Genomic DNA, 21,431 nt, shown 5'->3' with positions numbered 1-21,431 from the left:
CACGACATGAAGGACCGCACCCTTAAACCGTGAGCCCAAATAAACCCTTCATGAAGTTGCTTTTGCCAGGCATTTGCCACAACCACGAGACAAGTGGCTAACACAGCATGCATGTTTGTGGGGAGTCTGTGTATGCACCCCTGGGTGCTCCAGATGTGTACAGGGCTGCTGTGTATCCCCTGTGGGTATGAACGGATATTGGCTTCTGTGACTACCGTGGAGTACAGGGTCTAGACCGTGTCTATGCACAAACACATGTGATACAGTCATAAGGCCTGTGTGTGTGCCTGCTAGGAGGACTGATTTCCACCCACATGCTATGCACACATGTGAGTGTTGGTGTTCTGTAGTCTTCACATCTTGGTATTTGCATGTATGCACCTGCGCTGGTGTATCCGGGTATGTTGGCCCAAACCCGCGAGTGTGTATGCATGTCCATGTCTGTTCCATATGTTTGCACACCTGTGTTTACGTGTATACCCATTGGTGCTATATATGTTTGTCCGTGGTGGAGAGGTTCTGACCCATAGTCTCTGCGTGTATCTACGCATGTGTACCACATGTAGCCCCTCTCCATGTCCCATGTGACCGGCCCTCCGCAGGCAGACAGTGCACAGCTGGTGTGAGCCACGTCGCCTGCCCGCTGCTAGATGAGAGGTGGCAGGTGTATGATGATCCATCAGTCACCGTCAGATCCCGAGCAGTGCAGCTGCTCCCGTGGGACCTGACTGCAGGCCATGCTCCTGGCCTTCTCGGCTAGAAGCTGCCCTGGGCCATCCATCCTGGTGGGAGCAGCTGGCAGACGGGGGTCCAGTGCCCTGTCCAAGCTGTCACTGAAGGGCAGGATTGCCAGCCAGTCTTCTTTGTCTACTGATCTGGACCCTCTAGCTCTGCCTTGCTTAGGGCTGTCCCCCTGACCCTGTATCTTGGCTTTCTGACTCTCAGGGAACACTCCCCACACCTCCTCTCCCCCTCCCCCACCCAGTGCAGCTTCCAGAGCTAGTCTGGTTGTAGCCACCCGGGAGTCACCTTTAGGGACACAGAAGTGACAACACCTATCCCCAAATGCTCCAAACAGGGCTCCTTACTGGAAATTGAAATGTCACCCCCAAAACTGGAACTTTCTAGATCAGAGTTAAAGCAGGTCGTAGAAGCCAGACACAGGGTTCAAACTCTGGTACCCCACTACTGCTGTGTGGCAGGGGAGGGTACCTCGGGCTCTTTGAGCCCACTGCACTCTGTTCTGCTGATGCAAAGCAGTCCACACAAACACAAGCCTCCGCTTGCCTGGATGCCACAGAAGATCATGAACTACCATTCACCAGACACATCTTATGGACTTAGTTTGGGAGACAGGATTGTTGAAGGTCCCTTAGCCCAAAGCCTCAGGGGCCCCTCTCCCCACAAACTGGCTGACTCTCCTGGAGAACTCCGTGAGGGGCTGGCCTGCCTTGGGGAATGTAGCCACCAGGAACATTCTTGGGCCCCACAGACACATCTTAGGGTAGACTTTCCCTGGAGGGTTGGGTAGGAAATGCAGAGACAAGTGTGCCTTCAGGACCCAATCCAGAACGGCATGTATGTCCTGGACCTTGGAGGGCTCATGTCAGTTCAGAGCACCCTGGTTTCCACAAGGAATGCCTGCAGAACTAACAGGGGTGCTAAGGGAGGTGCTGCCACCCAAGCCTAGCATGCTGCCTACTGACCCCCGGGAAGCCAGCAGGGCTAAGTGCCGAGGCTCGCACACACTTCCCTTGGTACCAGATGCCATAGGCTGTGGAAGCCAGGCCCACCCACTGCCATGGCGGTTCACAGATATAACATTCTGAGCGTGTTGGATGAATGTGGGGGAAAAGGGGTGCCAGTCTCTGGCAGCATCTGCCCTGCACCCCCTTTTCTGTATGGCCACCCTATCCACACCTGCTAGTGCCTGAGTGCCTGAAGCCACTCAGGCCCCCAAGGCATAAGTACTTGGTATGTCGGGTTCACCTGTGGACTGAGTCTATCTCACAGAGGAAAGGAGATCTGTGCTGAAAGATGAACACCCCAGATCCAAGCCTGGGCCCGTGGTGGGCCAACCACCCACTGTGCCACACATGATCTCTGGCCTGCATGTCACTCCCCTCAGCCCCAACTTCTGCTGTTTTCTAACAAGCTATGCTGCAGGCCTCCATCACTTCAGTGGGCCCCTGAGTCTCCACTCCTCCCCAGGGACAGCATGGACCAGATTCCCACAGGTCATCCCTAGTACGGCCCCCTCCTGTATGGGAGTCCTGCATGGCCTACAGTGGCCCTGCAAGCATCACCGGAACCTTGAGAAGAGACTCTAAGGATACAAATGTCCACTGCATCTTCAGAACCTACAGTGAAGGCCTCAGGAGCACACACGTGGCTAATGGGCTCAGGAGGCCCACCCTGGCCATAGTTCCCTCAAAAGCCACTGAACAGCAACAGAGGGATATGAGGCCATCAACCTGGGAAGCCTCAACTCGGATGTCCTCATGCCTGCTGGCCCAGCACTTACAGAAGCCTTCACAGGTGGCTAGGTCAGTTGGTCCTCATACTCACTTTACCCGGAAACTACCTGCAGCCTGCATTTGCTATGGTGACATTTACAAGCGTGAATGAATAGTCACTGCTCAGGCAACTTCATCACAGAGCATGAAGAGAATTCTCCAAACCCCAGGAAGCGGACTCCAGCCCTATAACGCCGAGAACATGAGGTGGAGGGCTGGCTCAGGCCCAGCCCATGTGGAGAGACGCAAAACACTCTGCTACCTGTGACTGTGAGGTCTACTCCGTCCCCATCCCAGCTGTCCCGGCTACTCTGCTGGCTTGGCACTGGCAGCGGCTCCTGGATGGTCCTGGTGCCCCTGGATAGACTGTCTGTGGGGGGCACTGGCTGTAGCTCGGGCTCTGGTGCAGGAGCATGAACAATTGCAGGTGCCTCCAGAGGAGCTGAGGTAACCTGTAAGGAAAGAAGAAGACAGACGAGTCAGGAAGGAGAGGGGCCTTAGGCTGTCTTTCCGTTTCCTCCTCACGGTGGCCTGACCTCTCCGGTCAGCAGTTCAGCTGAGCTGGCATGACAGTGAAGACTGTGGACTCTCACTGTCTGGCCAGGAACCTCGGGCTGACACCGGACACTGTAAAACTATGTGTGTCCATCTCTTGACATCTTGACACAGAAGTTCCTAGTTTCTGACAGCCAATCTGGTGAGGGTTTAAGAGGGACCTGGGAGAGACGCACCATGGTTCAGCCTTACACAGCCTGTCCCTGGGAATGTCTGTATGCTGCTGTGCACTGTACCAAGGACCCTGGTGTTCAATTGGGAAGCTCGGGTGGCCATCTCAGCTGCACCCCCACAGATTAGGGGGGGATGCCATTTCTCAAAGTCCTTTGAGGACCAATCTCTTCGAGACCAGGAGGCATCCATCTGATCCTGCTGTGAATGCCAGGCATGTGTGAGGTCCCCACAGCACGGAGTGACTGGAGAAGGTTCAAGAAACCAGGGACACCATCCTTAGGGTCTTTGTGGGGAGCTCCTGCTTAGCTTCTTCCCCTTTATTGTATGCATTGGCCTGGGTTCACTTCCTCCCCAGCAGGCTCTATATATTTCTAAGTCCTTATATCATGGGAGTCAAAGAGAACGAATGAGTGGTAGGTACCCTTTGAAACCAGACACCCTCGGTGTCAGCACACCTCTGTGGAATTCCCACCTCTCACTCCAGCCTGCTGGGCACAGAGACTGCCATGCCAGTCCAGTCTCTTCAGAGACATCCATCTGCATGCAGGCGACCAACCCCCACCAGGACACCCAACTTGGTCGAGTTAGGCTTGAAAACCAGAGTACAATATGCGGGGGGGGGGGGGCGGGGGGGTCAGTTCTCTCCTTCCACCGTGTAGGTACCAGAGACCAAACGCACGCATCTCCTGATGCTTGCCAGCAGGCACGTTCCCTAGCTGAGCTATCTCACACACGTTCTGTCGAGGAACTATCTCACTGGCCCTTTCCCACGCGTGTTTAAGTTGTGGACACAAGTACTCAACAAAGAATTCACCAGTTACCACAGAGCTGGCCTGGCCCCCCGACCCCCCCCCCCCATAGCCATCCTAGGACCTTCTCACCTCCCAGATACAAATGGTCCCAACCGCCACATCCCAGTACCTAGCCATCACCCTTCTAAACCCCACCACCACCACCATATACATCTCTTTCTGCCCCGTGACCCTGACTATTCTATTGCCCCACCCCCTTTTCAAGGCTGGGAAGACTGAAGTTTCAGAAGTGGCCTCAGTAAAGGAAACAAGTCACAAGCAGAGTCAGCCTAGGCCTGCGGGATTCTCAGGTCTAGATGGGCGGCTGGTGCTAGTGCAGCCTCTGCTAGGCCATTTGGACCACAGGGAGCCAAACCCGGGCTGGTGGCTCTCCCTCTTCCCCACAGAGAGTGCAGGGCTGGTAAGAAGTCATTTTCTGTTCATCCAGTTATTTTTAATTTTTTTTCAAGGTTTTTTTTTTTCTCCCAGGGCTTAGTTCCGTAGGAGTAGCACCCTAAGTGAGACGGATGTTCAGAGTTCCTGAGGCGAGCACAGCCCCCACGAGCCCTGCAGGCAAGAGGCAGATGAATTTACTGTGCTGTTTCCTGGAACGCTTTAATTTATAGCATCCATATGGAGACAGTGCCCAGCCGCAGCCCCCGCAAACTCCACAGCAGGCCTGCAGGCTGCAGCCGGGAGGCACCACGTCGGGGCACACACATCATTTCTTCATTCATTTCTTCATTCCTTGGGACTTGGGGTGAGTCTATCACAGTGGTAGGGACCCCTGAGCAGAGATTGTGGCCCTAGCCTGCAGGAGCTCTGGCTGCTTTACAATCTTGTCCTAAATCACCATGGAAAATTCTATCAGGGTGAAACTAAAGAAAGACAGACACAGGGTTGCCACATCCATGGGGGGGCGGGGGGCAAAATGCTATACTGCCAGCCAGGGGCTCCTGCTGCCAGGGAAGGCTTATGGGTCAAATCGGGCAGCATCCTTGTGGTAACCCCTGGTGACAGGCTGGAGGGGAATAGAGGATTGTGAACATCCTGTACTTCTCGTTCCACTCCTATGACCTACTTTTTCTTCTGGAGTAGAGGAACCAGCAGGGTTCTGCTGGGGCAAAGTAGCAGGGTAACACTTGGCACCCCTAGGAAGAAGGGACTGTAGGTGTAAAAGTGGCCGTTGGTATGGGGTCTAGCAGAGAATAAAAGCAAAAAAAAAAAAGTGTTCTTTGCTGAATACCTACTATGTGCTGGCACTAGCCCAAGCCTTTACACAGAATCACACAGTTCTTCCAGACACCCCCTTGCCAGGGAGTTGGCACAGTGACCTGAACTGTCTGAACTTGTACGGTAATTGGGGCTTTGAACTTTGGAGTGCCTGTCTGTGACCTCAGTCAGCTATGAAGCAACAGGAAGACGGAGCTTTTAAACAGAGGACAGCAGACGGGAGGTGAGAGTCATGGGCAGGGACGGAGTATAGGGTCGGTGCTGCAGAGGCTGTGGGGGAGGCTCCCCGAGAGCTAGGAGATCCAGAAGGGCTTCCTGGAGCAGGTGGGCTCTGAACTTGGCCTTTAAGGGGAGTAGGGTTTGGCAGGGAAGGACAGTAAATTGGGTGTGGGAGATGTCACATCAAGAGCCACGTGATTGGGCCCAGTTTAGCTCATAATCCACACCTCTGCACCATCCCCTTATCTGTTCCTCTACTTACTCACCCACCCAGCCACCCAGCCACAAGTTCATCTGTCCATCCAATCACCCATCCCATCCATCCATCCATCCATCCATCCATCCATCCACCCCCACATACATACATACATCCGTCCATCTAATCATCCACCCACCCAGTCATCCATCCACCCATTCCACCTATCCATCTGTCCATCCATCCATCCATCCATCCACCCACCCATCTATCCATTCATCCATCCATCCACTCATCCATCCATCCATCCATCCATCTATCCATCCATCTATCCATCCATCCATCATCCATCCATCCATCCACTCATCCATCCATCCACCCATCCACCCATCTATCCATTCATCCATCCATCCATCCACCCATTCACCTTCCCACCCACCCATCCCAGATGCCAGGGACAGGTGTGCTGTGAGTTTTTCCTAGAAGTGGGGCCCTGAGGTGCAGCAGGTCTATTGTGTGTTACATCCACCCTTTTTCAGGGTGCCATGAACCACCCCACAGGGCAAGACCCTGAACCAAATCAGAGCGCCAAGCAGACACGGCTATAGCGTGCCAGCCCCACCTTGCATCTCATGTGCTTCTGGAAGCATCTGCTGCCTTTAGAAGCTGCATCCTCTTTGCTCTTTGTTAGGAAACACTGACAACTGAGAAACAATTTGCATACAGGTTGGGATGTAAGGTAGGGTTTTAGAGCCATGCTGTATCTCTCAAAGTCACACACAGAGCTACCAAGTCCCCCAGCAAGGCCCACCTGGGGATAGAGACTAAAGAACAGATAGTACACATGTCCAGAGTAGCTTGAAAGGAGCTGTTCACAACAGCCTTCTGTCCTGGCCATCAATATCCCAGACCATGGCCTGTGTGGGATGAGTCCCCGGCACTGACACCTTCACAGGTCCCTGCACTGCCAAGTGCTAAGCTCTAGAACCATGTGTAAGCTGGTCCTCTGTCTGCCCAGCAGTGTGAGCCTGGATCAGAGGACCACATGCCAGTCTCTCTTCTGGTCTAGCTTTTCTTGCTATGCAACATGAACTGTTGCTAGAAGTGAGGGTGTTTCACCCCTCCCTCATGCCAGCATGATCAGGGTCACTGGATGTGTGTGGAAGGGCTGTAGATGACCACATACTGAGTTTCCCACCCCCTCATCCCCCTAAAAAAAGGAAGGGATCTCAACTGAACTGAAAGCCACCCTTTCTCAGCCTCCCATAGCCAGATTGAACATGAATCCTAACGGAATGCATCCCTGGGCTGCCTAGCCGGTCTCCTCTCTGCCTAGGTCACCTTCTGTCTTTGTGTCCCTTGCTATGATGCCTGGAGTCTGCACTGTTGTCCTCCCATCCCCTTCCTAAGGGACCCTGGCAATCACGGCATCACAGAGCCTCATATGAGCCATCCCTAGCTTTGAATGGCTGGCTGGATAAAGGCCACAGTCCCTGAATGTCTACGGGCAGCAGTCACTGTGTTAGCACTGGTCAGCTAGTAGCTAGGGCCCAAGGAGGACATTCCTAATGGCTCTCCAAAATAAAAAAGGGGTTCACAGCCTGTCCTCAAAGTCCCTCATGGAACCTCACATCATCCTTCGCCCTCCAGGGAACTCATGTGGGTTTTGAGAATGTCATACCAAATAAAATCAGGAGGGGAAGGAAGAAGCAGATATGGTATCCCTGTTCAAAACAATGATGGGAATGTGTGTGCACATGTGTGTGTTTGTATGTGTGTATGTGTGCACATGTGTACATGCATGTGGTACACGTTTGTTGCACATGTGGACATGTTTATTGCACCTGTGTGCATGTGTCCACATGTATGTGCTTGTATGCATGCATGTGTATACTGTGCATGTATGTGCACATGTATCTGTGTGTGTTCTATAAAGGATCTAATTCTATGTAATTTACCAGCTCACAAGGTGTCTACATTGGGAATCTCTACTATCTTAAGTTTTATTGAAATAAATTCATATACTATACAATTTTTATATATATATTCTCAGTGTTGGGGATTGAACCCAGAGGTAATTCAGCAGTAAGATGTTATGCAGTTCCAGGGCTGGTTAGATGGCTTAGCAGGTAAAGGTACTATGGCCAAGGCTGATGATCTGAGTTCAATTCCCAGAACCCACAGCAGAGAGAGAGAGAGAGAGAGAGAGAGAGAGAGAGAGAGAGAGACACTGACAGCATACTGCAGTACGCATGTGTACCCCCCACACTAAATACATAAAATATAGGTAAACAGTTTGAGTCAATGCCATTTTGCAAATCTGTAGAGTTGTATCCATGTTAGAACATTTTATCCTGTTAACCCTGGGGATACCCTGGAAGCCTCCTTCCATTCCCCCAAACTCCTTGAAGTCAATCCCTTCTCTCTCAGTCTCCCCACCCCCCACCCCCGCCACACACACACACACACACACACACATACACACATGCACATACACACACACACACCGCTTTTCCGCAGCTGCAGCTGCCGCTCCCCTCTGCCTTTATATGTTCTCCTACTGGGGACATTCCACATTAATGGAGTTGTCACGTGGGACCTCTTGTGTCACCCTTTCACAGTTAGCATCAGTCTTCCTGTCCCTCCTTGTCTAGCAAACCAACCATGCATCTCTAAGAACAGGCTTCAAGCTGAGGCCCCGCAGCAGCCTGCAGGCAGCCAAGCAAGACACTGGGGTCAAGCACCGGCTCTGTTATCGGAACTGTTCCTCCTCTGGGTTCCAGGCTAGAGTACATCTCTCAGCCTGCCTGGGGCTGGGTCTTGGCTATCCTCCCCTGCTGGGAGAGCTCAGTAGTGTGGCTTCTCTTCTCCAGGACTCCTTTTGCAACCTAGAGGGGAAAAGGTACTGTCTCCAAAAGGGTCCGTAGTGTCTAAGAACTCAACTGCTCCCAGGCACGGCAGTGCTGGTAGTCTGTGACCAAGCTGATCCTGACAGTGCAGGGCATAAGCATAAGGAAAAGCCATGGACTTGAGGGAGTACTTATCTGAGCTCAGTTAGTTATTCTATACACACACACACCCATCTGCAGAGGAGGAAACTGAGGCACGGAAGCCAGGTCAGCTCTCCAAGGTTACATTTAAGGTCAGAGCCTCAAATCCAGGAGAGATTGTGTGTTCAAAATGCCAGCAGGACCCACGCCCCATCAGTGTTTGCATTCTAGGCCACGGGGTAGGGAGTGGGGCGGGAAATGCTGTGAGGCCGCACTGGTTTCCCTCCAGAGCAAGGCCAGGATGCTGAGACACGGGACAAAGAATCACAGCAGGGGACACATGGCACAGAAGAGCACTGTGCCACTCTCCCTCAGCCCAGGAGAAGCCAGGCATGGAAAAGAAACCAAGAGCAGGGTAAAGGGTCATCCTACCCCTCATGTCGCAACTGCCAGCCTCCAGGGACCTGCCAGGGACACGCAGGCCACAGGACCATTGCCAACTGCCAACAATGGCGATACAGGCCAGCTCTGTCCTCGGGAGCCCCTGTCCCTTTACCCACCCCACCCTGGCTTAGAAATTGCATTGCCCAGCTCCGGTAGGACTTGCAAGATGGCATGTCAGAGGCTTGAAAGCACCGTCTGATGCCCTTGCCTCCCTGTGATGACTCCATAATGTAGGCAGAGAATGGAAGCCAGATCCTGCACTAAAGGGAGGGAGAGGCTTCAGCCCAGAACACATCACTGCCGCATGCAGTCCCCGACCAGCAGACAGCTAAAGGGTTAGTGCGAGCAGAGCGGCCGGGCGTAATTGGAAAGTTATTAGATATGGAATACACACGGCACCCAGCAAATGAGTAATCAGGGGCTAATTAAGCACACGGCACAGCCGAGCGCACAGGGGAGGCTGGTGGCTTCCACATCTGTGCTGGCAATTAGGGGCGCTCCGGCTGCAGCTCCGGCTGGGGCTGGGGCGGGCGCAGACACTCGCCTGGCAAGCAGCACAGCTGGGGGTCTCTTCCCCATCACTCAGAGGCTGGAGGAGGGGGCGTCAAATCCACCAGCCTTGGGGACAGCAGAAGGTCAAGAGGATACAGGGGACACCTCCACTGTCAGGCTCAGCAGCTGTCTGAGTGCCTGGACAAAGGGACAAACGTGCGCCTGAAGCCAGGGCTGGGAGCTGTGCAGTGATTCTGCTGAGTAGTCTGGCAGAGAGTGTGACCGCACCATGATCTAGAGAAACTGAGGCTGGGATAAACAGAAAATGGACAGCTCACCCAGCCAGGTCCCCATGCCAGCAGGCACAGGGCACTCCCAGTGTCTGAGAAAGGAGCTGACCATGGAAGGTCACAGTTAAGGCTGAAGGAGGAAGAAGTCAGCCATGTATAGGCAGGACTGCTACCCAACTCCCTGTCTCTCCTAGGGACCCAGCCTCCACTCCTAGGGGCACCTACTGTCCATTTCCTACTGCTGGGCTCTGGTCATACTGCCCCCGAAAGCCCTACCACATCCGAGTCAGGAGATCCTTCTGAAACATCATCCGTTGCCACCACCAAGTGTGTTCCCAGTGTTCTGATCCTCTGGGGACATCCAAGAGCCACGTGAGTTGCCAACATAGCTCCTTGTCACATAGGTCAGTCTTCTGCCTGTCCATTCACCTCTGTACCCACCCATCCACCTGCACATCTACCCGCCCAGCCATCTACCCATCCAAACTATCCTTCAATCCATCCACCCACCGCTCACCCACCCATCATTGGGTCCATCCATCCAGCTCCCACCCACCCATCAGCACCTATGATGTGCCCAGCATTGCGCTTCCGATAGATATGGAAGCCAGTGGAACAGTTAACAATCCCTAGCCTTACGGAGCAGACACGCTGACTGGGCCGAATGTTCACCTATGAGTACGAATGGGTAGCTCAGTGTTTGCCGGCCGGTCTGAAGGAAGAGAGAGGAGGACAGGCAGCACGAAGGCTGGATGGGGAGAGCAAATGGTCTGTGTAGGAGTGACCAGGCCTTGACAGGGACAGAAGCTGAGAGGGAGATGCTGCAGTGATGATAGAGCCCCTGCAGCCTCTGGGGTGCCTACATCTGCCTGTGTGCCCCAAGAGGATGCAGGGAAGACTCACTCTAAAGTGCACCCACATGCTCTCCCCAACACACACTTGGGCCATAGGAACACAGTCCAGCCGAGGCCAACACAGACCAGGGAGCGGCCTTGCTTGGTGTGCAGCTGTGAGCTATGTCCCCTCAGACATGGCTGTAGCTCTCGGGGACCTGGCTTCCATGTCTGTGGAACGGGCAGCATCAGACACCTGGGTAGCTGTGAAGGAGGACTGGCCAAGTGAGGGCTCTATGGAGTGGATCAACACAGATGACAGGGTCACGGGAACACTGCCCAGGGTTGGCTAGCTCTCCTGCCGTAGTGTTTTCTAAGCCACCGTCCCTGCAGTGACTCCACAGAAAGGCCCCACCAAGCTTGTGGATCAGGTTCTCAGGCAGGCCAAGGTGGGTACAGGGTGTCGAGAAAGAGAAGATAGTCTACCTATCAGCCACTGTCATAAGCTTCTACCCACAAAGGCCCTGCCCCTTGCCCCTAAATGTCCCAACCATCCCCAGTGAGATCTGGACTCTGTCCCTAGGTCCCATCCTGAGTGAGATGGGTACTACCCCCACCACCACCATATTCCAGGAGCATAGATTCTGGGGTTTCAGACCACCATCCCCCTCTGAACAGCACTCGTAACCTCAGGGTCTGACCCAGCATCCCCAGTGTAGCACAGGGAAGAGGCATATCTGAGGTGCAGCAAGATCTGTTTTCAGGGATGGCAAACAGTGTTTAGGGACCAAGGGAACTGCCAGATCAGAGGCCCCGGCAGCAGGGACAAGTCAGAGCTGCAGTGCAGGTGCCTACATCAAGAGCAGGCTATAGGGTAACAATGGAAGACCTCCTCACCCCAGGAGCCTCTAGCTCTCACGAGGAGTGAACCGGTGCCCTGGGAATGCTCTGAGTCATAGAGATACATGACCTGATATATGTGTGCATGTGTGCATACTTGTCTGTGCATGCATGTGTTCATGTGTGTGCACATGTGTGTGCTTGTGCATGTGTGCTTGTATGTGTGAATGCATGCATGTGTACATCATGTGTGCACATGTGTGCTCATGGATGTGTGCATGTATGCACATATGTGCAAATGCATCCGTGTGTGCTTGCATGCATGTGTGTGCACATGCATGTGCTTGTGCTTCTGTGCCATGTATGCATGTATATGCAAATGCATGTATGTGTTCATGGGTATGTATGTGTGTGTGCTTGTGCATGTGTACATGTGTGCATGTGTGAGTGTATGCTTGTGTGCATGCATGTGTGCACTTGTTTATGCATGTATGTGCAAGTGCATGCATGTGTGCTTGCCTGCATGTGTGCTCATGTGTGCACTTGTTTATGCATGTATGTGTGCATGCATGTGTGTGCGTGTATGTGCTTGTGCACATGTATGTACAAATGCATGCATGTGTGCTTGCTTTGCATGTGTGCACATGTGTGTGCTTGTGTGTGCACATGCATGCACTGTGTGTCCATGTGTGCACTGGTGCATGCATGTGTGTACATTTCGTATGCACCTATGGGCACGGGCATCACGGGACACCAGCCATTCTGCTCTGTCACTCTCTACCTTACTCCTTTGAGACAGGGTCTCTCACTGAACCCGGAGCTCAGCCGACGGCCAGCAAGCCCCAGCCGTCCTCCCCCACTGCTACCACAGAGGTTGCGGGTGAGTGCTTTATTATTTTTTTAATCGCAATTCAGACCCTCGTGTTTGCACAGCGAGTGTTCTTGCCTGCTGCGCCGCCGTCTCCCCATCCCAGTTCTTGCTTTTTTTTTTTTGAGACCTAACGATTGCTGCTGAGTGCGTTCCAGGTGTGAGCAACGAGGCAGATCCACCGCGTGCCCTTCAGTCCTCCCCACGGTCGGTCGCATCACGCCGTCTACAGCGCCTGTCACACAGGGTATGACAGTGGCATCTGACTCTGCTCAGACCTTCAGATCCGGCTCTCCATGGTTTTACCCATGGCCCGGACTCCTATCCCCAGCCCAGTTAAGGCACATATCATTCCCACTGTCACAGGGTTCCTTCTGCTCCGGCTCTTCATTCCCAGCAGGCTGTGCAAACGGGATCCTCCAGGATGTGCCCTCTGGGGTCTTGTTTTCCTTACCAGACAGAACTCAAGGCCTCTTGATATCAGGGGTCTGCAGCTGGCACTGCTGGGCTCCTCAGGGAGTCTAAGCTGTTAGCTTCTGGTCCTCAGACTCAGCATTCTAGAGGCCGAGCAAGAGGTGGGGAGGTACTGTTCCCCCTCAGCTGACTGCTGGCCCTAGGCTTCCTTCCCTATAGTCCCTCTCCCTCCAGGCCAAGGGGAGGCATCCCCTCTTGTCCCTAGGGCTTATGCCTTGTCTATTCTGCTGGACCTCAGCCAGGCCGCACCCCACTTCTGGGCCCTCCTGCGTGGATTGTTACCTCTGTTTCCCCAGGTCAGCTTCAGAGTTGCTTACTAAGAGCAGATGCTTCGGAAGTGTTTCCCATTCAGATGTGGTTCAGAGACAGTTAGCAACCCGTAAGACTACACACAGCAGAACGACTACAGATGCCAACCCTAGTGCACCCAGGGTTCTACAGAGACCAGGGATTGGGGACTCACCTGGCAAGTGCTAAGAAGAAGGGAGAGTGAGCTTGGTGGCTTGCCAAAGCCCCCATTGGGGTCCCCCATACCCATGACATAGTTGCTGTGGAACACGCAGGGCGCCACCCAGGGCAGACAGTTCATCAAGTGCTGACAGCTATCAGCAGAGTGATCAGGAGACTATTAATTTTTCTCCTTTCCCTTGCCAGGAATGTAACGGTGAGAAATGGCAGTTGAACCACAGGGAGGTTCCTCGGGGTGACAAAAAAATAAAAATAGCTCTAATTGAAGCTGATAGAAATTACACCCTTTGAAAACACGTCGGGATGCACGCCGGGGCAGGGCGCCTGTCACAAGCTCATGGAAACAGGGTGACAGTCACAGCAAACAGCCCCATGGGGCATCATGGCATCTACCCGGTGGCTGCTGGGAGATCCTGCAGTGCTGGAGGGAGATGGCAGTGGAAAGCTGTCCTGGGTATCCATCCATGTCACCTGCCCAGCTGCTCATCATCACAGAAAGTCAGTGTCATGAGAGGCTAAGATGTGTCCTGGGTTCTGGGTTGTCCAGGGGACAACACCACTGCAATCAGGCTAATGACCTGATTACCAACCTCCACCCTGAGGTCCTGGCTCCTGAAACTCAATGTGAAGGATGGGAGGGGCAGAGGACCCTGGTCTGAAGCCTGTAGGCTTGGCCAGCGTGTGCGTGTGCGTGTGCGTGTTTGTATGTGTGTGTGCATTGATAGGTCATTTCTTCCCTGCTGGTGAATTGAGCCAATTTAAGCCAGATTAGATTATATTAAAGGCAGGTTTATTGGGAAGTTGCTCTCAGTTGGGCCAGTTCCCTGGCCCTAAGGACCAAGGCCACAGAAGTTACCATGAGGAAGGGTGCAGGGCGTAGGGGAGAGAGAGAGAAAAAGAGAAAGGGGGCACACGCACAGAGAACAAAGAAGAGGAAGGAGGAGGAACATAAGGAGGAGGAGGAGGAGGAGGAGAAAGATATGGAGACGGAGAACAAAATGTCTGGGTTATATAGGGAAGAGCCTCTGGGGGAAGGGCAGTCTAGCCTCTGGGCTGGAGAGTTCAGGGTTGGGGACAGAATATGCCAGGTAGGGACTGAGGGATGCTGGGAGAACCTAGAGGCCAGGTCTGCTTTGATGTGTAAAATATGCACCTCAGTCCTTTGTCCCAGGTTCTGAAACCAAATGTGTGTGTGTGTGTGTGTGTGTGTGTGTGTAATGACCATTGGCTGAGGTGCAGCATCTGCTCACCGCCTACTCTTCTGTCCTGACATGCCACGATCTCTGGGCCCTCACCTTTCACTGTTACCCTGCCCAGGAGACTCCTGGCCTGGAAGGCCTGTCCTCAGAATGAGAAACAGCAGTTCTGAACTCACCCAGTCACCTCCAGAAGTAGGGACACTATGTCCCACCTCGTGACATAAAAGACTTTTCTGCCCTCCCTCAGTCAGAGCCTGGAGATGAACCTGACTTTGCTGGTCAGACCCTGCTAGCCATGCCATGCTCTGTGCCAGGTGCCTGTTACCCCAAACGGGAAGACAGACAGACAGACAGACAGACTATAGACTCTGTTTTTCTGAGGGACCAAAATAAAAGGCATCAGAGGGAGACACGTGGGCTCAGTGATGAAGGGGCTTGCTGCCAAGCCTGATGATCTGAGTTCGATCCCTGGAACCCACTTGGTAGGAGAGACCTGAGTCCCACAATTGTCCCCTGGCTTCCATACGTGTTCCATGTCATGCACGCATGAACACACACAAAGTAAGAAATATGTCATTTAAAAAAGTTTTTCAAGAAAAGCATCCCTGGGGGAGGCAGCTAGCTAGCACAGTCTTTCTCTGTGGTGCTGGGATAGAGTCTCACACTCAGTACAGAACGAAGGCTCACCCTTGACCTCTAGTTCTCGCTTACTTCAGAGTGCCAGAATGACAGACTCAGGGCTGACTGGTGTCTTGACACAGTTTGTCTCAAGACAATGGATGACTCTGATTGAGAGGCTGAGGCAGGAGGATCACGAATCCCAGCCCAGCCGGGCCTTCACAGACAGACCTCTGACTCAAAGCAGAACAAAAACAAAGAGACAATGGCCAGTGACCAGCAAACAGCACAGGAGGCTTTCCTTTCTTTCCTTTGTGCTGGGGAATACAGAAGCCAGGGCTTCCGGTGGGCTATGCAAGCGATCCACCACTGTGTCTGAGTCCCAAACCAGCCAGACTCTTCTTTTTTTTTTTTTAGGAAGAAGAAAGAAAAGATTGGGAGGAACCCACACCCTCGCTCCCTCCCACTCCAGGGAAGCAGCTAACACTAGAGACGCATCCAGATGACAACAATTTTTGTCCTCATTCACTGCCGTCTTCCTTGAAAAGATCTGAGGGAATGAGGGAATGATTGGCTGGCGTGAGTCCGGGCTGAACAAAAAAAAAACAAACAAACAAACAAAAAAAAAAACGGCCGAGGAGTGGGAGCAAGCTTTTCTCTGATGCACACAGTAGGAAGGGTCAGGTCGGATCTGTTGTGTGCTTTGATGTGTCTCGTGGGGGCTAGCCTTGGGAAGGCCGGCAAAAACCTCAGGAAGGAGGAAGACTATGTACCATGCTGGAAACTCAGATGAGCAAACCCCAGGGTGGGCCCAGAACAGAGCATTGAGAGGTTAGCAAGTGTTTAGCCAAGCATCAAAAGCTTGCCATAGACGCAGCGCACACAGTAGGATGCCCATCAGCCAGCCCACTCTCCTCTGACAGTAAAGGCCAGGGGACAGCAGGGTGGTGGACCTGGCTGGCAGTTCATGACCTGTGGCAGCCGCTGAAGCCCAGCTGCTATGCCACTGCATGCCCACCCAATACCAAACAGAAACGTGACGGAGAATGTGCCACACGATAATGTTTCCTGTGCCAGGCAGCGCTCTGCACCACGAGCAATCGAACTCGATACAGAAGCAGCGTTATCTCCCGCCTTCTAAGCTTGCAGGTCAACATGGTGGTGTGGCCGTGGGTGGGAAGGTTATTCAGCCTCTGAGCTCTGGCTTCCTCTGTAAAATGAACAATAGTTTCTGCCTCTCAGTGGGGGACAGACCCAAAACATAAAATCTGCCTGCGCCCCTGGAGATGTTTTACATTTGTTTAAAGTTCTTGGTCATCCTGCACCGAACCATTCAAGTGCCCTGCCAATCTTAGGTCGGCAAACCCGTTTATGAGACAGGCGTCCATTTTGTGGAGGAGGAGACTGAGGCACAGAGACAAAACTTCAGCTGCCTCATGTCACCGAGGCCACTTGCTCTGTCCTACCTGCTATCCTCGGCCTGTGCTTTAGCACCTTGGTGAAATGCCACTTGGAAAAGTCCAAAATGTCAGGAGGTGGCTCAGGAGTTGTCACTGGTCAATTGCACATACGTGTGCACATGTATGTATACATCACTGGTCAACTGCACATGCGTGTGCACATGAATGTATACAAGTTAGTGGCTCAGCAGCTCACAGTAACTTGCGGTGGGCCAGAGACAGGTAGTGGGGGGAATCTCAGGATGGGGACAGAAAAAGGAACGGAAGCATGGCCTGGGGAGGGACAAAGAGAGAGCCAGCTCTGCAGGGCTTATGGGCCACACAGGATCAGGGTGCCAGTGCCAGGCAGGAAGCAGGAGGCTTGAGGCCCAAAGGGCCTCCTACCCTGGCCTCTTACTCTGAAGGCGTGTCCTTTTTCTTATTCTCTGAGGTTCAAGGAAAGAGCCCAGGGTCTCACACAGTGAGGGGACACAAGTCCCCTGCTAGGCCACACTCTGAACCTAAAATCTTTTCTGTTTACTTTTCTTCCTCCTCCTCCTCCTCCTCCTCTTGCTCTTCCTCCTCCTCCTTCTTCTTCTCTCCTCTCGCTCTGTGTATGTGTGTGTGTGTATGTGTGTGAGAGAGAGAGAGAGTGTGTGTGCTTTTTTGGTTGTTGTTTTTTGTTTTTTTTCAAGACAAGGTCTCATTATGTAGCCCTGGCTGTCCTGGAACTCTCTATGTAGATCAGGTTAGACCCAAACTCATAGAGATCTACCCACCTCCTCCCAAGTGCTGGGTTTAAAGACATGGCCTCTCTCTCTCTCTCTCTCTCTCTCTCTCTCTCTCTCTCTCTCTCTCTCTCTCTCAAAAATAGAATAAAAGATATTGATCCCAAAGCACACAGAGAAATTAGGTGACAATTCTGTTTAGACACCAGTGTATCAGCCCTGCGCAGACCCTGGTCCACTGTTTAGATGTCCAAAGGGAGGCACATGCTGTCAGCAGCAGGCAGCTTTCCACAGGAGTGAGGAGGGGTGACGCCCCCACCCTACATGAGGTGGGGACAGTCACAGGGCAGAAGGGAACAGGCTAAGGATTGTGTGTGTCCTAACCCTGTGTAGCATGTATACACGTGTGGGTATGTATATACTTTACCAAAGCATGCAGACAACATACATGCCTACATGTGGAAGGTGTGGGCCAGCATATACAGAAAAATGTATACGTCACACATATCTATACATGCACGTGTGAATATATGAGTGTGTGAGTGTGCATGTGTGCTCTGGGAAAACTGTATGCACATAAGATGTGCAGGAGAGGGTGTGTGTGTGTGTGTGTTGGCTGGCTCAGTAGCTTACAGCCTACCAGTCTGCCTGGCCCAATGCACCCTAAGGCTGGAGCATGATCCACTCTGCCATCTCTGGCATACCTACAATGACTGTACTCTCGCAGGGCCTCTGAAGACCAGCATTCACAGTCTTCTAGAGCAAAGCCTTGCCTGCCCCTTGGCTTAGAGCCAGACTCACAGAGGTTTGCTGGGTGAAGAGGCCATGGGAGAACAAAGGCTTAAAGATCAGCAGCCGTCCCCGACACTGCTGGAGTGTCCCTGACACTGCTGGAGCGGCGCCTGTCAAGGGCTGGTGGGACAGTACCATGGAAACCCAGTGCTGCCAGATCCTGCTGACCCTGGGCACCGCAAAAGAAGCCACACAGCTTGGGGACCCAAGGAGGACAGCCTTTACAGGCAGGGCAGGCTCTCCACAGCATACTAGCCGTGGACAGATGTCAGACTGCCAGGAGGGCCAGAGTCCTACCATACCCAGGACACAAAGACTGCCCAGATCTTCACCCCTCTTATAACTCAGGGAGACAAGGTAGCCCCAGGGCCCTGGCAATCCTCAAGCCGGCCAGCCGCCACCTTTGGGAGCCCTTGTGCCCCGTACAAGCAAGGCAATTAATTCCACTGGAGTCTTTTCCTCTCCTCTCCTTTATTACTGGGGTGGAGCTCAGGTCATAGGACAGCCACCGGCAGTGTTGGCGACTCCACAGGGGCCCCAGCTGAATGTGACTCCACCTATATACCCCCAGCAGTAGATGTCCCAGAGTTACAGCCACTAGTCGCCACTAAAGAGGCCAGCACTTCCTGCGGTCTGTTGTACTAGTTACTTCCCTGAACATCATCACTAAGGCAACTTACAAAAAACAAAAAACAAAAACAAAAACGCGAATCATTGGGCTTCTGGTTCTAGGGGGTTAGCATCCATGATGGTGGAACAGAGGCATGTCGGCAGGACCAGCAGAGAGTTCACCTTTCCATCCACAAGTAGGAGGCAGAAAGTACTCACTGGAAATGGTGTGAGGCTTAGGAAAGCTTAAAGTCCATCCCCAGTGACACACCTCCTCCAGCAAGGCCACACCTCCTAATCCTTCCCAAACAGTTCCACCAACTGTAGCCCAAGTATTCAAGCGTATGTGTCTGTGGGGGGCCAGCACAGCTACTGATTCATCGGCCCATGTTTACCACTTGTTGCTGTGGAACTCGGCCTGACCCCAGACTCATGGAGATCCTCCTGCCTCAGCTTCCCAAGTTCCCATGTTCCCATGCCAGACGTGGTTGGTTATTGATCTAGCTGACTGAAGGTCTGATATGCTCTGAGGTAGCCATGTAAACCCCCCTGCTAAGTCTGCATGGCACCCTGCCTTCACTGCTTTTATACTCCAAGTCACTCAGGTGTTAGAGGGCAAGGTCAGCTGGGGGTCTAGTAGGCTGGCTACCAGCGTGAGGAATGATGGTCACAACAGCGATGCCCTATGTTGCAGACCCCAGGGGGGCCAGGAGCTCCTCTGCAGCTCAGAGACGGCCATCAATTCTCCTGTCAGGGTGCTAGGGGAGCTTAGTGGACCCCCCTACAGGACAGTGGAAGGCAGAGGCAGAGCTAAAAAAGGCAGCCGCTAAAAAAGGGGACACTGAGGCTGTCACTCCAAAGAGCCACTGGCTGGTAAGGGCAGGACAGTGGCAGTAAAGGAAGCCATGGAGACCTTCCTGATGCACCCCCACCCCTGTCTGCTCTGTAGTTACCCCATTTGATCCTCTAGTGAGGGTCAGAGTTATCAGGTGTCAAGCTGTGACATCCAGCTCCATGTCTTGACCCTCGTGCCAGACTCCCATGAGGCTCGGCTGATCTACAGAGATGAAGACTCAAGCGGCAAGCCATGGAGGTGCCACACGTGGAGAGGAGCAGCTAGGGCGATGAGGTGAGCCGACTGACCCCTCCCGTGGCCCTGAGGGAGGGAGAGAAGCCCATGAGTGTCATGGTGACGTCTGAGGACCACTGTGCCATGCTGGGCTCTGTGGCGGCTGGAGTGTAAGTGGACACTGACCCAGCACCCTCGTCAGGGACGCAGTGATGTTTCTTCTCTTCCTGGGAGAGAAAAGGATTGTGGTGACACCAGCTAAGAGGGGAAGCCAGGGCCTCCTTAAGGGCACCTGTGAGAGCTTGCTGGTCACAGGGATCCCCAGGCCGGGGCACTAGAGTGTCAGAAACAGACTTGCAAGACACCGGGCAGGGAGGCAGTCTGAAGCTTCACGGTGGGAGAGGGCGGGGTGCACAGAAGGGTGGGGCAGAGGGTCACGGCATCCATTAGGGTTCGTGGCACCCAGCATGGTCACTCACAGTGGACAGTTGCTAAGACAAGGACACTAGGGCGGGAGAGGTGAGGTGGAAGAGAGGTGTCCTGTCGCAGGGCGTGGGGAATCTCTCACCACACCCCCTGCTTGGCACTACAACAGAGCAAATTAGGCAGAGAGACAAGGAAATGCTCGCCCACAGCCCGTCAGACCCTGTCCCTGACATTTGTCTACAATAACAGTATTTAACATGTGGATGGAGACCCCTTTGGGGCTCAAATGTCCCTTAACGGGGATCGCCAAGACCACCGGGAAACACAGGTATTTACGTTAGGATTCATGACGGCAGCAAATTTACAGCTATGTAGTAGCAACGGAAATAACCTCATGTTGCATTAAAGGGTCACAGCACGGGGAAGGCTGAGAACCGCTGGACCAGGGAGAGTAAGGATGGAAGAGGGGAGAGGCTCTGCGCATACTCAGTAAATCTTAATCCAGTGCAACAGGCTGAGACCTGGAGCTAGCTGTGGACCCTGCTGTGTGACTTAGGGCAAGATAACTTCCCTCTCTGTGCTTCTACTGCCACATCTGGAGAGGCAAGAGACTCCTGTAGGATTTGTAGGGTGGGGAGGAGCTTGAATTAAGAAGTACAAAATGGCTGGGGCCAGGTCAATGGCACTCGGGTATACCTGGCCTTTCAGAGGTCCCAGGACCTGACAATTTTTTTGACATCTTAGATCCTCACTCCCTAAACGTGTGTGCGCACACACACACACACACACACACACACACACACACTTCCTTTATCAGAGCCACAAAGATGTTCTCCAGACGACAGACAGCCTGTGCTCAGAGAGGTTAGGAATCTTGCCTAAGGCCACACAGCAAGGGATGAACTTAAATCTCTCTAACTCCCAACTGGCTGGTTTGGATTACATCTAGCCCCAAGGCCAGGCTCTGAATGTGAGCCGCCGAGAGCTCTACACGCCTGGGGCTATGCAGTGAAATTCTCACTTGTGAGCAGGCTTCCGGAAACCTCTCAGACACCAAGCAAGGGAGAGGGAAGGGTGGAAAGAAATCCAGAAGAATGCCAAGAACTTGCCAGAGTACCCAAAGAGAGGGCAGGCTCTGAGTGTGAGTGAGGGGCTCTGAGTGTGTGTG

General features: G+C 53.2%; 1 protein-coding gene across 2 annotated transcripts in view; it reads right to left on the bottom strand.

Annotated features, from left to right (window-relative positions):
* Gse1 (Gse1 coiled-coil protein) overlaps positions 1-21,431 on the bottom strand; it is a 360,992-nt gene that overhangs the window by 230,554 nt on the left and 109,007 nt on the right. For both annotated transcript variants that reach the window (XM_028752324.1, XM_028752357.1), the window contains exon 2: positions 2,779-2,968. In XM_028752324.1, coding sequence (XP_028608157.1) covers positions 2,779-2,968 — 190 coding nt within the window. The remainder of the gene's footprint in view (positions 1-2,778; positions 2,969-21,431) is intronic.

The sequence above is a fragment of the Grammomys surdaster genome, unplaced genomic scaffold (genome assembly GCF_004785775.1).
Source record: "Grammomys surdaster isolate TR1022 unplaced genomic scaffold, NIH_TR_1.0 128, whole genome shotgun sequence".
In the NCBI taxonomy this organism is placed as follows: Eukaryota; Metazoa; Chordata; class Mammalia; order Rodentia; family Muridae; genus Grammomys; species Grammomys surdaster.
This window is presented reverse-complemented; position numbering and strand designations above follow the sequence as displayed.